Raw genomic sequence first — 16,775 nt, forward strand, 5'->3', positions numbered from 1 at the left:
AAAAGTTATTCTTGGACACTTCACTCAATTAAATCGCCTAAGGATATTTAAGACTAAATTTCGAACGTTCGAAAATTATTTTTCTTTTTTCGAACATTAATGAATACTATATTGAGAATGACAATTAACAATTATTCTCCACATAATGTCTATTAATGAAAAATGAAACTTTTAGAAAATGAATAGCAAAATTATCACGTGCACGGCAAATCATGACTCGTAATGCATCGTAACATAGTAATAAATTGATGAATGTTATAACAAAATGTTTCATAACAAAATTTTTTTCATTTTTGTTATATAAAATAAATTAATCAATCCAAAACACAATATAGTTTCTCTAATTTGAATTATAAAATTGTTGGATCATTTTTGATCTTTAAATAAAAAATATTATATTAATAGAATATTATATAAAATTTGATTTTTAAATAAATAATTATTATTGATTTTATTTTTTATTATAATAAAAGCATATTAATCTTGCGAGATTCGACATTTACTGATAAAAGGTTAACTTAACCTAAAAATACCTAAGTGAAACTCTCGAGTATTTTTCAGTACTGGAAACTTAAGAGCATCAGTGTCTCCCTCTTTCGTTTATTTCACGCTAACACAGAATTCCTGTATCCACAGTCTGTTAAATTATTCTTAAATTTTTAATGCAAAGTATAATTGAAAAGAAGTTGAAAGAAAACGAGGAAATCAGTAGCTTAATGCAAAAACGATCTTCTTCCGAAATGGTAGTGGAGAGACTTAGCCAGGAGGTTAGACATTGAGCAATGGAATACGAGCGTATATATCTCTACGGGCTATCTAACCGCTAGTTAAAATTATCGGTACGCGGATCGACTGGTCCTTCGGGCAAAGTGCATATTGTGCGCGGATCTATGAACGCGAACACGTCGAAGGGAATTATTGCACGCTCGAATTATGGTTACCATGCGGCTGAAGAATTTCTTTGCTGGGGATATATACCGGCAGATCCTGCATCTATTAAACGCTTGAGCCAGGACATTGACATCGACGTTCATAATTAACTCTTTAACCATAACGTATCTATTTTTACTGATCATATCTACAATGCTTGGTTAAATATAATCAAATCTAGCATTTTTTTTCATCTTCAGAAATTGAATTGAATGTAAATCGGCGAGTGAGAAAATAAATATAATTAGAGAAAGTGAAATAAATTGCATATTAAAGAAATGCAAATAATCGTGATGTAAAGAAAAATTAATTTTCTATGAAGATAGTGAAATTGTTCGGATTCTTTGATATAAATTTTTAGAAATTAAAAATCCATACGTGGAAAATTTCCATTGAAAGAAGTGAAAAGATTTTTTTTTGGATCCGAGTAGATTTTATATTTGCCATATAATGATTAATAATTAAAAAAAATTAGAAATTTTAATTTACGTGTAGAAAATAAATAGTATTATAGAGTAAATATGGTAGCAATGATAAAAATTTCCAATAAGAAGAACGCATATATGGGCAAGAAGCAATCAAAGGTTGATAGGCATCCGATTGCATTCAAGAGACTCGAAGAAAGAAATTGGAAAGAGGCGGCGATTAATCGAACGTACGTGCACAGCTTTGAATCAAGTTTAACAGAGGCAAAAACCGCAATAAAACCAAACTGGGCGATTCTGTTACGTGATTAACGTCGATCAGGTGGAATACCAGACGAAAAGGAGACAGATTCGCAACTAATCTTAAGAAGTGACACAAAGTTTGTTGTTGAATCATCGAACACTCGTATTAACATAATACCAGTAATTCGATTTCAATCGTCGTTAAAAGAAAAAATTAATTTCCATTAGCAAACTTTATACGACGTAGAAAGTAGTTTTTAAATAGATTAATCGATAAGTAAGTTATTTCTCTCTATTAACTTTTGTTCTAAAAAAGATATTTAAGTAATTATGCCACTAGATGGCTACATAGATGATTACAAAGAACTTTGTCGTTGCTGTAAATATCATTTCAATTGCATCAAGCAATCTCGCACATGGTTTGTTAAACATGAAACATATAATAGATATGTCGAAATGGAATTCATATATTTCAGATTTTTGAGGACAAAAAATTATTTCCAGCTTGTTTTTATCATTTAGATATATCATGTTTTCACAAATGAAAAAACATATTATTGGAAATTATTTTAACATGGATGACGAAGTGAGGTATGCATCTTGTTTAAAATGTTAAGTAATCGAATGGAAATTCTTTTAAGATGTAATGTATAAATTAGATCCACGTTTCGATAAATTTTTGCAGATGATGAAGTATTAGTTGAGAAATAATATTTGAATGTACATAAATTTCTATTAGTTACATTAGCTATAAAATTATTTTATCATTTATACATTTTTTATATTTATTATTATTTCTTATTTATAGAACATTCTTTTTAGAAGAAAAGAATAATCTTATTTATTAATAATAAACTCACATATATGAAACTATTGAAAAAAGCATTGTCAATAAAATTATTTCTAATTTCTAAAAAAAAACAATAATTATTTATATCAATATCTTTTTCACCTGAAATTTGATTCTTAGAAAACTGTTATATGAATTCTATTAATTTCCAATAGATAATTCCAACTTATTTATTATTGATTTTCCACTTATTTTGAACCATAAAATCTCCCTAACTTCATTTTTATCATAAATTATAGAATACATTATATACTATTTGAGGCAGCAATTTTCAATAAAATATATATAAAAATATATCCAAATTTTGTTTACATATCTTAAAAATATTATTTAAGATACAATATATATATATATATATATATATATTTGTTGTGCAGTGAGATGAGAAAAGATTGAAAATCGTTGCCATAAAATAATAATCCGTCCGAAATATTGCGAACGTAATAATAAGATCGTCGTTTAGTTAGAATCTTACTGGGTCTTTTCCTCAAGGATGAACATTTTCGCACGAGAAAGACTGGCTGGCCGGAGGCCTTTCGAAGTTGAGATTTTCGCCTGAGAGGTCTTCTCCTAAGCCCCGACCTTTGCCTCTTTAAGTGTTGCTGCCTATGCATCGCGTGAGTGCTCTTCCTTCGTTCGAGATGATTGGTCGTTTCGTCCTCGGTTTCGCTGTCGGTAGACGAGAGACATCTGTAGTACAACGATGAATCTATTCTCGTCTTCTCTTTGCCAATGAGATTGCTCGAGCCCTTCGATAGAAAGCTGAGAAACTGGTTGCTGGCAAAGTAATTCGAAGTCATGGGTCGCCATATCGTTCTTCGCGCGAGGACCCCACTAGTTCGTAGCTCCTCCGAGAATAGTTTGTCTTCGTTAAAATCGCTAATCTTTGGTGCCCGACAAGCCGACGACGAGGAGGATGTCGCGGAGAAGGAACCTAACGAGGACGAGACCAACGAGTTCAAACCTCCTTCTCGTCTGTCGTTAAAATCCCCCGAAAGCAACAACTTCAGGTCGTCGAATTGATCGTCCGACAAATTCGACGAATAATCGTCGATTCTCTCGATTACAGGAATTTCAGCCTCGGGAAAGTATCTTATCTCTCGCCAGACTCGCCTTTGACGTTTCGATCTACGCCTTTCCGGCGGAACGAACCACACCGGACTGTTCGAACGCGCCACGGGCTGAGGTTGAGGTTGAGATTTCTTTACCCTCTGAGACGTCCGCTTTCCACGGCGTCGGGAACTGGATCGCCTCGAGGCGTTCGTTCGCTTGAAGTAACCCTCCGCGCTTACGCTGGGCGATGGTTTCTTCGTTCTTCGGTTGAAGAAACCGTTTCTCGTACCCCTAAAGTCACGTTATTATCGAATTCACGTCTAGCCACCAAATTTTCGACCGATGAAATTGACGAAATATTTTAGTTCATCAAAAAAAATAATCGAAAGATATTTCAATCTTGGATAATAGTATTTGAAAAAATATTTGCATGAAACTATTTACTCGGTGTTAAATTAAATTGGGTTTTATTATAATATAAATTTTATTGAATTATTTGAATTTATCAAATATATATTATATGGAAAAATTATACTCTTAATTTCGCAATTCACTGGTTTAATTGCATTTCAAGTTACGAATTTTTAAGGATATTTATTAATTACACGATGCCAAATATTGAATTTTTATCACATCTGCTTGAAAACATTAGAGTATAAGTTAAAATTATCTCTCAAACAATTAATTAAAATAATTTCATATAATTAATATTATAATATATAATTATTTATTCAATGAAAAATATATTAAATATTTTAATATTATTATAATCAATAATGTAAAATTTGAATTTGGCACGCTTCTATTATTATTATTATTTAATTATAAAATATAATTAGATAAATATTAAACATGGCATAAAAATTCTTTAAAAATTCATAACTTTCCATGCAAGCAATAAATTAAATCAACAATTAAGATCATCATTTTCAGATTCTGCACGTTAAAATTTTTAAAAAAATATATAGGAAAAAGTGTAAAAATTTTTTACAAAAATTTCATTCATTAATAAAAAATATAAGAAAATTTATTTTTCAAATAAATTTTTTTGATAATTTAATTATGTAAAAAAAAAAATAATATTTAAAATAATGATACATTTATCTAATTGAAACTATTTTAATTGTTTCCAAAACTTTTTACTCAGGAGATATATACTCAGCATTAATTTTAAATTGTAAAACTAAAACCAAATTAAAATTTATAAATTTACACATTTGCAATTTTTTCGTTTTTTAAACTTTCTACGATTTTCATGGAAACTTTTTACTTTCACATTTCGCAATTTCATCGTCGACATAAATTGTGTCGATTAATAAACACAAGTGATAATAACCCTGCACGAAAATCAGCCAACTTGGCGATTCTCAAGGAAAAACCGAATGCAGATGTGATATCTTTTCCAGTGACACTTTTCTCAGGAGCGGAAACTGTCCGCGCCACAGTAGGCTGAGGTTTCCTCTCTTTGAGCGCACTATCCAAAGAGTGGTGTATAGATGGTCCCGAGGATGAAGGGAAGGGCATAGGTACCGCATCTCTCCATATTCTACCAAGATTAATACTGACGCTAGGAGGCCCTTCGATAAATGGTTCCTGAACCTGCAGGATATCTTGATGATTGTTTTTTTCTTGAATCGTCTCGTTCGATATTCTGAAAGGCTTCGAAGATAATACCGGCGATGCATCTAAATCGAGAACTTTTAAATCTTCAGCCACGTGATCGGCCTCGATCTGTTTTTGAAATTTCGGAATATTGTTCTTTCCTAAAATGTTGTGTTGTTTATTTTGTTTGTTCTGTTGTTGTTCTCGATGCACCTCGTCCAATTTCTCGCGCGAGGACGAACTGACACCTTGCAACCATTCGTCGTAACTGATCGATTCGCGACTTAAAGTATCGTCCTGAAGTTTCTTCGGTTTCTGTTCGTTTATTATCGTCTGCTTCTCGATAGATTTTTCGTCTAACTTTGTATCAATAGAGGGCGCAACAGTCGGCTCCAAGCTCTTCTGAAGCTTGTTACGTCGCTTGCCCCGATCTAGATAACTTTTTCTTATCGATATCCTTTTGAAGGACTCGCTGCGCTTGAAGGATGGCTCGTTACGGTCCTTCTTGCGGCCGACGAGCCTCCTCAAGTTTTCAAATGACAGTGGTCTCATGAGTTCGGCCCTTCTTCTCCACTCAAACGATCGTCGTCGTGTTCATTGTTCACTTTTTATCCCTTTGCCGTATCCTCGACGCGTCTTCGTGACTTTTTCTTCAAATACCTTGATCTCATGTGTATATATTGGCAATTTCTCCTCCTATCTATTTTACACACTTACGTTACTTTATACTTTCTTGAATTACACCGGGCCGAAAGGAAATTTACCAAGAACGAGCATTCTCCGTTTACATTCTACGTCTTTCGATTTATCTCGGTTTCCGCTTCGAGTTATCTTGTACCGGGAATCGAATATCCTTTCGAAGCAATCGCCGAACGATTCCTCGCGAATGGAGGATTCGTTTTCGTTCTTCCAACAAACCATGCGTCCACTTCGAGTCCTTATCTCGTTACGAATAGCCAGACAGAGAAGAGAAGAGAGAGAAAGAGAAAACGAGAAAGAGAGAGATAGACTACGAGGCTGCACTGGTTCTCCAGGTATCTCTCTCTTCCTCATTTGTATCGTAGTTCTACTCTTTTCTGTCTCTCTCGATTGCTCAGCAAACGTACACGCTTGCGCGTTTCTGCGATCTTAAGGTGCAACTCCCGAGGTCTTCCAGTCGCGAATCACCATGGCTTTCCTTTTTCGACGTGCTGTAAGTCCAATAGTTCTTTCTTTCTTTCTTTCTTTCTTTATTTATTCTTTTACAATTGCCACTTTATTGAACAAAGATTCTTCGGCAAAATAGATAGCGATTCGGCAACCAGATCGAATAGATGTCTTAAGAAAAATTAAAGTTAACTTGTTACAAAATTAATTCGAGATAATGCGGTTTCAACGTTAACACTCAAGGACAAAACCGTCTTCCTGTTACGTTCTGCCTCAAGGAAACTATGATTCGATAACAGTAACCGCGGTGTATACCATTAATATCGTGAATCAACCACCGCAATATTTATTTCAACAATATTTATTTGAAATTAGTTTAATGGTTTCGAAAAAATAGATTTTTTTTTAGGTTAGATTCGGCAAACGTTTCGAAAAAGTAGATTTTTTTTTAGGTTAGATTCGGCGAACGTTTCGAAAAAGTAGATTTTTTTTTTAGGTTAGATTCGGCGAACATTTCGAAGAAACACCTTAATTCACACAATAATTTCAACTGGTATTCAAAGCTGATGTTTTTTTGTACGTATATGCACTTCATCCGAAAGCATCTAGAATCGTTGAAAAGATATTCGACGATACTTTCTCCGCCCTCAAACGATTACGACATTGATTTCATCCTTTCCTTCGCCATATACGTTGTCAAATATATATATATTTATTATTTTATATTATTAAAATAAATCACCAATCAATTCTCATGAAAGAAATATTATAAACACTGAACAATCACTGAATTTTATTTTACAAACAATGCATATACAAAGTTTCAAACCACAAATCTAATTATTATACACACTATCATTATATATCGATTCCAAGAAAGATGAATTCTTCAATTGTTTTTTTCTTCAATATCACAAAGTTATTGATATTACGCTGAAACGGCAACGTCACGTCACATACCGGCCTCGAAAGCATGGCTGACCAATCGCTACCTGACCAATCGTTTTTATAAATAAGAAAAGTGCAAGCATAGTATTTGTAGATAGAATTTCCACTAGATTCTTCTTTTTGATTTCTATATGAATGAAAACATTTACACATCCTACAACAAATTACTGGATTCATCGTTCTATTACAAAAATTGTTCTATTATACGAATTGTTTATATATCGATAAAAATTATACAAAAAACGATATTATAAGAATAAAGAAAAAGAAAATTTTGAATTGATACGCCAACACATTAAATTCGAGATATTTAATGATATCGAGATATTTAATAATAAATTTATTCTATTTCAGACGAATTTTAAATAAAAGGAAAATATACGACCATATAGCACCAGTTTTTTCCGGTTTAGTACTCGCAAATTTTTTTCTGATGGCTTGATGATTAATGTTTGTATGATCACCAAAATAATTATACGAATGTATACTGCATATTGTATACATAAATCAATTTTATCTTTCAATCCAGATTTATATTTTTAAAAATTTTAATAGAATTATATAATTTAATTTAATAATATTTTAATTGAATTTAATACGTGATACAATTTACACAAAAAAAAAAATAACTAAACAATTGCACAAAGTATATAATATAATAATAAAGAATTATATAAAAATAAATGAAATGAATATATAAGAAATATTAGAAATTTTTGTTAAAAAGATTATGTTAAAAAAAGAAAATTTTTGTATTCAAAAAAATCCATCGTACAAATATTATTTCTATAAAATCGGAAAAAACTCGGTTGTTTCTCGAATTCGTGCCTGAGAGTCTATGTATTTCACAAATTTTTCTTCTTTTTTTTACGATATTTTTTGTCAATAGCAAAAAAAGTCATAATTATGGAATTCATTTTAATTTCCAATCTCGATTGCGTTTCGTTTATTGATTTGCGACTTATTGTAGTAATACGCGACATAATATTACGTTCACAAATACTTAATATCAAGACGTTCTCGAAAACTCGCATCTGAACACATCATTCAAGTCAAAGTGAATAATAGAGAAAGAGAAGAAAAATAAAAAAATATAAACAATAAAAGGAAAATGATTTAAAAAAAAACAAAATGGTAAAAATAGATATAGTGGTACAGTAATATCAATGGTAATAGCAATAAAGAAATAGGGGGAAGAAAAACAGAAAAGAGAAGAAAAAAAAAGTAGAGCAGCGATAGTAGCGGCACTAGTAGTATAAGCAAGAGTATCAGCGTGATGCACGTAGGAAGCAAGGGTAGCAGCCGGTTGGTATGTACGCGTTTATGTGTGTATGTGTGTATACGAGGCGTACTCAAGGCGCAGAGCGTCGCGACGCGGGTCTACCCTTATCGCGGAGGGCAGAGGAACGAGCATCAGTCGAAGCACACGATCCCCTCGTCTCGTAAGGAGAAAAACTCTCGTAGTGCGCGTAGTCGAAGTCGCGTCGAATCACTGGCATTTCGCGAGCTCTCGACGCTGCACCTCTCCCTGGCTCACGAGAGAACCGCCACGGATCCGGCGAAAGAGAAATAGAGAGGGACCGAGGGATCGGTTGGACGGGTGAGCGGGAGGGAAAAGAGAATGATAGAAAGAGAGAAAAGACGGCGGAGAGAAGTGGCCTCAGGGAAGCGGGCCTTGGTTAATAAAAGACACGCTGCGAAACAGAGAAGGAAAGAAGGAAAGGAACGAGGGGGGGAGTAAGGAGCGGTAGTGGTGGTATGCCGTCCGTCCACTCTCGCCTGCACATTCTACTCTCTTACTTCTTTCGCAGCATCCCACTCTCTTTCCTTTCCTTTCCTTTGCCCCTTTTCTATCTTCTCTACGTAAGTCCATCTTCTTCCTTCTTTTCTTTCTCTACTCTTACCTTTTTCCTTTTCATTCTATCTCTTTCTCTCTTTCTATATTTCTCCTTCTCTTCGTTCCGTCGTTTTCCCGTTGCTCTCCTCCACACCGCTCCGCCCTCCGGGCAAGACAATCTTTCTCTTTCTTTCTTCGCATTGCCTCTTTCTGTCCCTTTCTGTCCCTTCTCTCGTGTATATGCTCGCCTCGCGGGTTCCAAGACTATCCGAGCTTTTCTTTCTCATTTTCATATTACACGCCGGTCTTACCGTCTCGCTCATACTCATGCGGTTTCTTAAGGCGGATTTAGAAAGATCGTGAATAGGATAGAGAATCTAGCGATGCGAATGATACTCAAGCGGTATCGATAATTTTTACCCGTATAGTATACATCTTTTTCGCGAAGAGACTGTGATCGTGTACGAATCATGCCGGGGATCAAATGCATCCGATTCGTGGTCGATACTATTGGATACTATTGGATACTCGTTGCCGGCAAAAATCTTGTCACAATTATTCGCTCTTGTGAAACGCTTCAGTATTATAAATAGAAACGAAGGGCAATTCCGTGAACGCTTTTATGTCAACATTTGCTACTTATATTATATATTTTTATTATATATTTTATTATATATTTCTTTTGATTATTATCTTAATTATATGATTGATAAATATGATTTTAGTTTTATTTCTTATTTTTATTATTTTTAATAATTACTTCAGTAAATTTTTCCCATCTTTTTTCATTTGATTGCTAATTTATTGAAAAAATATAATGCTTAGCAAATGATTTCATGTTGCCTTTAAGTTATAATGTCAAGACATTGTGAATCGATGTATATAATATTCATCTATAATATCTAATGCTTTGCCAGAGCAGGTGAGAAAGTAACATGAAATTAAGGTTTAACGTTAGATGCGATCATTATGTTCTTACGTGATGATTTTAGAGAAGCAAGAAGCTGTTGTTCGTCCTATTTAACTATATTGTTCTGTTTCTTTAAACTTTTTTATAAATATTTCAAAAAATAATTGATGATAAGATATGAAATTATTTTTACAGTTTTTATTTAAAAAGATTAGTAATTATATACAGATTGATAAGAAAAACGAGTTTATAACTTTAAAAATAAATAGTATAGTATTTATCAATTGAAGAAAAAAAAAGTTAATAATATGAAATAAAAAAATTAATATTTTTAAAATTATTAAACAATTTTTTATTTTAATTAAAATGAATAACTTTTTTATTTAGGATCTAATGTTATGTAAAGATAACAGTTTAAAAAATTTTTTAAAAATTGAAAAGAAATATTGACATTAATTCTATATACAAACTATAATTGGATTAGAAATTTCAGCAAATCGAAATTCTAATTAGCGTTATTGTTGAAACAACAAAGATTTTCAATCATTAAAACGGGAGAGTTAAAAAATTATTATAATAAAATATTCAAAATTTATGAGAGAAAGAAAAAAAAGTAATAGAAAGAAAGACTTCTCAAGCATCAAAGAAACTTTGTTCTTCAATTGAAATTGAAACGTGGTCCCCTTACAAGCAATGGTTGTAACAGAGCAGAAAGCATCGATGTTCGTTTTACGACGAAAAAAGGTTTAAATTGACGGGTTGATTGCACGGTGCTCTTCGACCTCCCACTCCCTAGCGTTAGGCCTTAACTACCAGAGACCCAAGAGCACATCGCTGTGCGTTTGTACTTTCCACGAATACAACTCGAAACGCCCACGCCCGATCATCTCGTGCAAGTAGCACGAAACCAGCGAAATCGACGCCTCGTGTAGAAAGCATGAAAATCCTTAGATCAAATTTTGTCACGACTAGTCAAAAAATTTAATTCTTGTCGCGACAAATATGGTCATGAGAAAGAAATTGAATTTATTAGACATTATTTTATAAAATATTTTTATTTCGCAATTTGAAACCTTCGTATGAAAAAAAATATTATACGTGATAAAAAAGAAAATGAGTTTTAAAGAAATATTGAATATTAAATGTATTCTAAAAAAAATATGTTTGAATAAAATTCAATTAGTCGATAATAAATTAAATACCAAAACAATGATATAAGCTGTCTAAAAGACTAACAAAACAATATGAAAATTTTTATCAAAGCAATTATCGCTTACTTATTAAAATAAAAGATCTTCTAATAAATTCTATTCTTATAAATATTTCTATTAAAAATTTTTCGAAATTTTCGAAGATTATTTAATCAAAATTAATTTTAATACAACATTCAACATGTATTTCAATACGAAAAATAATACAAATAATATGAATCTAAAATACAGAATTATCGCTTAATCGATGATGAAATTATTCAATGAATATCAGTAATACCGATTATAGTTTTTAGTTCATATTAAAAACTAACGAGAAAAAAAAATTTGCAAATAATTCGCAATAAATTTGAAAAGAATCGATAACCGATAAAATAATTTGGAACCTCGTTTCTTCTGATCGATAAAGGCGACACGTTGGATACGTAGTTTTCTATCGTGCATCGATATCGTCGGAAGGTGAGGAGGAGGAAAATAATAGCCGATAAGCGTGTGGTCTCTGGTACAAGACGTATATGCAACGAGGCCTCGATACGTACATGCAACTCAAGGCGATTTCAGGACGTTTACCCACGAAACCGGCGACCTTGATCTTACAAACGGTCCACGAACGAGCTGCGACAGCAGCTGCACCGACACCGACGGATGCATTCCACCAGAGGGCAACCGCACCTGCGCCACCTAACCACAACTGCCGCACTTCTCTCTGCCGGACAATTCCTTCACGAATCCCTCTTGTTTACTAATTCCGCTGACCTCCCCACTCTCTTTTTCGGACCACGCTCGATACCCGCCAATCCCGTTTTACGGCTTGATTAGCCTCGGGATTAAGTTATCGTCAATCGTCGATACACTTCTTCCTCGCATTTTTTCAGCTATATATATATTTTTTAACTTTTTCTTCGTTAAGGAAGAATTAAAAAAAAAAGCATTTTTAATTTAAAATCATTATATATATATATATATATTTGATAAATTTTCTTCTTCTTTTCGTTATTCTATTTTAAATTTTATTGTTAAATTTGTTGATACGAAATAGTTTGTGCATTATTCATAAATATTTTATCATTGTTATAGTTACATAGTTAATTGATAATAATAAGCGCGAAATTAATTAAATGATTAGAAGATACGAAGTCAAAGAATTTGTTTTGGTTATGTAATAAACTGAATTCCGATCTATACGTAAATAAAGATAGTAAGATACCTCTTCCAATACGTAAATACGTATCGCGTGATCCGAGTTCTTGTATATCTTCTAATTTTACAGGTAAAATAAGAATATAATGAAAAATATAATTCTTCCTACAAATCCTATAATATAATCTCGATAATCTTAATAACATGAGAACGATTTTTAAAGTACTTTTAAAATTATTATAGTATTTATTAGTTTAAAACTATTTATTGTTTATTAATATATTTTTCTAGATATTGCGAGTTAAAAATAACATTTTTCAATAAAAATCCATGTTATCGTTTAATGTTTATTAAACTTCGAAATACTTAAAGATAACAGAATTTATGAGTAAATGCTGAAATTGATTGAATAAACGTTACATAATTATAATCTAAAAATGATAATCTAAAAATTTTATTTTAGATCCATGTTATTTTTACTTCAAGAAAAAAATTACTTATCCGAAACGTGCTTTCTATTTCAATGCTTATAAATCGTAAACAACAAAATATAAAAGAAATAATTTGAATAAAAATTTTATTATTTTGAAAAATCTATAAATCTGTATAAAAAACTTTAACAAAAAAAAAATTTTTTTTTATAAAATTTTATAATAAATTTTATATTTTATAAATAATTATAAAATAATTTTATAATAAATATTTAAATATAAAATTTTTATATATATTTTTTATAAAAAAAAATTTTCAATAAGAAAGTAGAATAATTTTTTCATAAAATGCAAATAATGCATTTAAAATAATAGGTAAAACGTAATTAATTAATTTATTTTTTTTATTAAAAATTTAAATAAAATAAATGCGATATCTTCCTAATGAAAAAATAGCACACATAAATTGTAAAATTTTTAAATTGGTTCAACAATTACATAAAGTATAATCAATACTTGGTTATTGGTTACCGGTGTTCCTTTATCGAGTATTGACCGGAAGTGCGGTGACCTCGGAACTGAGAATGGAGGTCGAGGAAATCATAGGGAAGTGCGAAGTCAAGTTGAACGGGAAGATAAATCGTCGTAACAACATTGTAATCGAGAAATGACGTCAATGGAAAAACTGAAGGAATGGATTGATTTACAACCACCTTGTGACACTTAGATAAATTTCTGCCGATATCGACCAGTTGTAATCGGAAACCAGTCTAGGACGATTCTGATGCGAAATTAATTCTGTACAGGATGTCAAGACAATAATACGCGGTACAAGAGAATAATAGTGATTTTATATGAAAAAACAATCGAAAAAAAAAAAAAAAATAAAATATTTTTACTAGAGAAGATTTTATTTTCGAAAGTAAATTAAGTTTGAAAACTTTTTAAACGAATTTAATTAATTTCCGATTAAGTATATATAAATTATCAGTAGAAAATTAATTTACACGTGAAGAATAAAAAAAGCATAGAATAAAATTTGTTGATTTAAAAACTAATTTTCGAGAAAATCAAACTCGAAAATTCAATTTCTTCATTATACATATATATATGTATATATATGTATAATGAAGATATATATATAAAAATATAAATATAAAAATATAAAATTTTTTTGAAAATCGATTTTGAAAAAATACATATATATTTATGACAAAAATTTTTTTTTATATACCTTCGCATAATCATTTACAGATAATTTATTCATAAAATATTATAATTTTGTCATAAAATACAAATAAATCATTAAAAATAATAGATAAAACGTATAATTAACTTACTTTTTTTTTATTAAAAATTTAAATAAAAATGTAATATCTTAAAATTATAAGATTATGGTAGTTTATACTTGAAAATTTTTCATTTGAATAACTTATTCAAAAACAAAACTTTAAATGGGAAAATTTTATTCGTTTCTTTTTTTATTCACTTTTGCATATAGAATCACTCATCCTGAGATATGTATAACTTCGCTTCCATCTACCATCACGTATCGATCTCGTTTAGTGTTCGGTTACAGTGCGCGACACGGTCGATCGATCTCGAAAAAATACGCACCTCTACAAGCAATTAATTCGCCGATATCGATGTTATACTACACGATAACCACTCGATAATCAAAGTTAATTTGAACTGTGTAAGATGTTCGCGAATGGCTTCCGCGAGACATGGAATTTCTTTCGACAGGTTGATCGATTTCAAGAGGTCGGCCTATGCCTTCAAAAGCATATTAATCATTTTCTTTGGATAGAAAATTCAAGATTTTAGACTTAAGCGAAATTACAATTTTTTGACCGAGATGCGGCGCCGAGTTCAATGCTCTCTGATTCGAGATCGCTCAAGGTCATTCAAATTTTAACTAAGGTCATCAAAATTTAAACAATGTTTGCAACAGAAAATAATATAGTTTAATTAGATTAAATTAAATAAAACAAAGAAAAAACCGATGTTTATTATTATTATTGTTATTATACAAATATAGTTTGTTCACTTTTAAGAAAAATAGATTAAAAAATTTAACAATATATTATAATTAAATTATTATTATATTAACATTACAATTAGATATAATAAAAACAAAGTATATATAATAAAATAAAATTTATAAAATGGATATAAATTTTTATAATAATATAGAACGTAAGTTTCACAGAAAGTATTTAAATTTTTCATCATTGAGCTCTTTCACGTAAAATATTTTATATTTGTTTTCTAGCATTAGTTTATTTGTAATATGTTAGTTTATCATCTTTGCTTAAAACGACAAAGTATCGATATAATAACCTAAGGGGACGAAGTCAGATCAGATTGTGCAAATACGATATCACTAACTTTCTATGATATTAATGAATTAGAAGAGATTTTTATAAATATTAGCTTAACCTTAATATGTTTAATTTGTTTACCAATAAAAAATGGCAATTATTAATAAATCAAACTAACTATCTAACTTTCAGCCGAAATAACTTGGAACAGGATTATAGGTTACTGAACTCTTGAAGAGTAAGACTCTCGAATACTTCCATAATCAAGTCATAAATCTAGAGACTCGTATTTCTGTTCAAGGAATATTTTGCGTTATTTTATATTCGCTTTCGAATTTAAAATTTTCAATGTCATCTTTGTTTCAATCAACTTAGCGATAAATAATAAATAATTAAATCATATGAATTTTACGAGTCATGTTTAATGTACTTCGATTTTGTCGATTGAAAAAATATAAAAAATTATTGAGCATTGATATGGATTATTTTTAATCCGACTATTATATATAGAAATTAAACTACTGCGAAGAAAAGAGAAATGTTCAATTTGAAAAATATAAAAGATATTCGTTGAATAATAAAAAAAATTAATTTTGAAAAAAACTAAAAACTAATTTTAAAAAGCCACTTTATTATAAGAGAAGCTAATCAATCGTTGATAATTCGCCATTCGATATATACAATTGACAAAAAAAAATTTAAAAACCAATTAATCTGGAACAAGTCGAAGAATTAATTATTCATAAGACACGAGAACGAGAACGTTAATTGCTCGTTATTCGAAAAGCTATTACCAGATAATCGTTCAGATAAGAAAAAAGTTTTCATTTGTCCGTTTTGGCCTGTTTCCTGAATCATCGGAAATCACGTTTCTACCCACAGAAGGAAGCATTAGGTATTATCGTGGTATTGCGCAACCACGAGAGTGCAACGATCCATGAGAGACCACTGAAATCACACAGATAAAGGTCCACTTTACCTTTAAACTGCAGCTTTGGTAATATAATATGGTTATTATGAAATTGTAGGTTAAGATCGCTTTCTATTCTTTTTTTAAATGATAATAGTGGGTCACATCAAACCTGATAATTTTTCATGGTCTCGTGGACGACCGATTGAGTTTGTTTGCAATACGCGACCGAGAAAAGTAAGATAAAATAGGATACATCATTGTTTTTCTTAATTAAAATTTCCTATTTCATATATAACATTTCGAAATGTTCAAATAATTCGAATTTTTTTTTGTATCTTTATAAAAACCTTTTTAATAAATATAATTAAATATATATAATATATATATATATAATAAATATTTATAATTAAATTGGAATAATTAATTTTCTGTTTAATTGCCTCGTAATAAATATCCTTTAAATATTCTCTAAATATTCTGGAAGTAGAGTTTTTGAGAATGCGTAAGTATACGATATATTTTTCTATTTCATAAGAAATTTTTTTTTCTCGTTTCCCACGAGTCCCAGTGAGGCGAGCTAAATCAGCAAAAAAACTGCCAACAATTTTCAAAACACCTGTTTCTCTAGATAACTTTTAATCTTTCGTGACAGTTAGCATTATTATGGATTATTTTTATATTTTTAAATTCATATTTTCTAATTTTACTTCGAAAAAAAAAATGTTTGAATTACAAATATTACAATATATCTTAAAAAATGAAAAAATATTAAATATTTCAGTTACGGATTAACTTCATGTTTATTTTGATTC

General features: G+C 30.4%; 1 protein-coding gene across 10 annotated transcripts in view; it reads right to left on the bottom strand.

The window, feature by feature from the left end:
- LOC122710538 (disco-interacting protein 2) overlaps window positions 1-16,775 on the bottom strand; it is a 55,133-nt gene that overhangs the window by 33,684 nt on the left and 4,674 nt on the right. For 4 of the 10 annotated variants that reach the window (XM_043928450.1, XM_043928448.1, XM_043928447.1 and 1 more), the window contains exons 1-2: window positions 4,838-6,377; window positions 2,924-3,792 (exon numbers count right to left, since the gene is read on the bottom strand). The exons of 3 other annotated variants lie outside the window; for them this stretch is intronic. In XM_043928450.1, coding sequence (XP_043784385.1) covers window positions 2,924-3,792; window positions 4,838-5,655 — 1,687 coding nt within the window. In that variant the 5' untranslated portion in view covers window positions 5,656-6,377. Of the gene's footprint in view, window positions 1-2,923; window positions 3,793-4,837; window positions 6,379-16,775 lie in introns of those variants that run through there. 3 more of the 10 variants (XM_043928454.1, XM_043928446.1, XM_043928445.1) reach the window with 1 other exon arrangement.

This window comes from Apis laboriosa, unplaced genomic scaffold (assembly GCF_014066325.1).
Source record: "Apis laboriosa isolate Shangri-la unplaced genomic scaffold, ASM1406632v1 scaffold14_cov150, whole genome shotgun sequence".
Lineage (NCBI taxonomy): Eukaryota > Metazoa > Arthropoda > Insecta > Hymenoptera > Apidae > Apis > Apis laboriosa.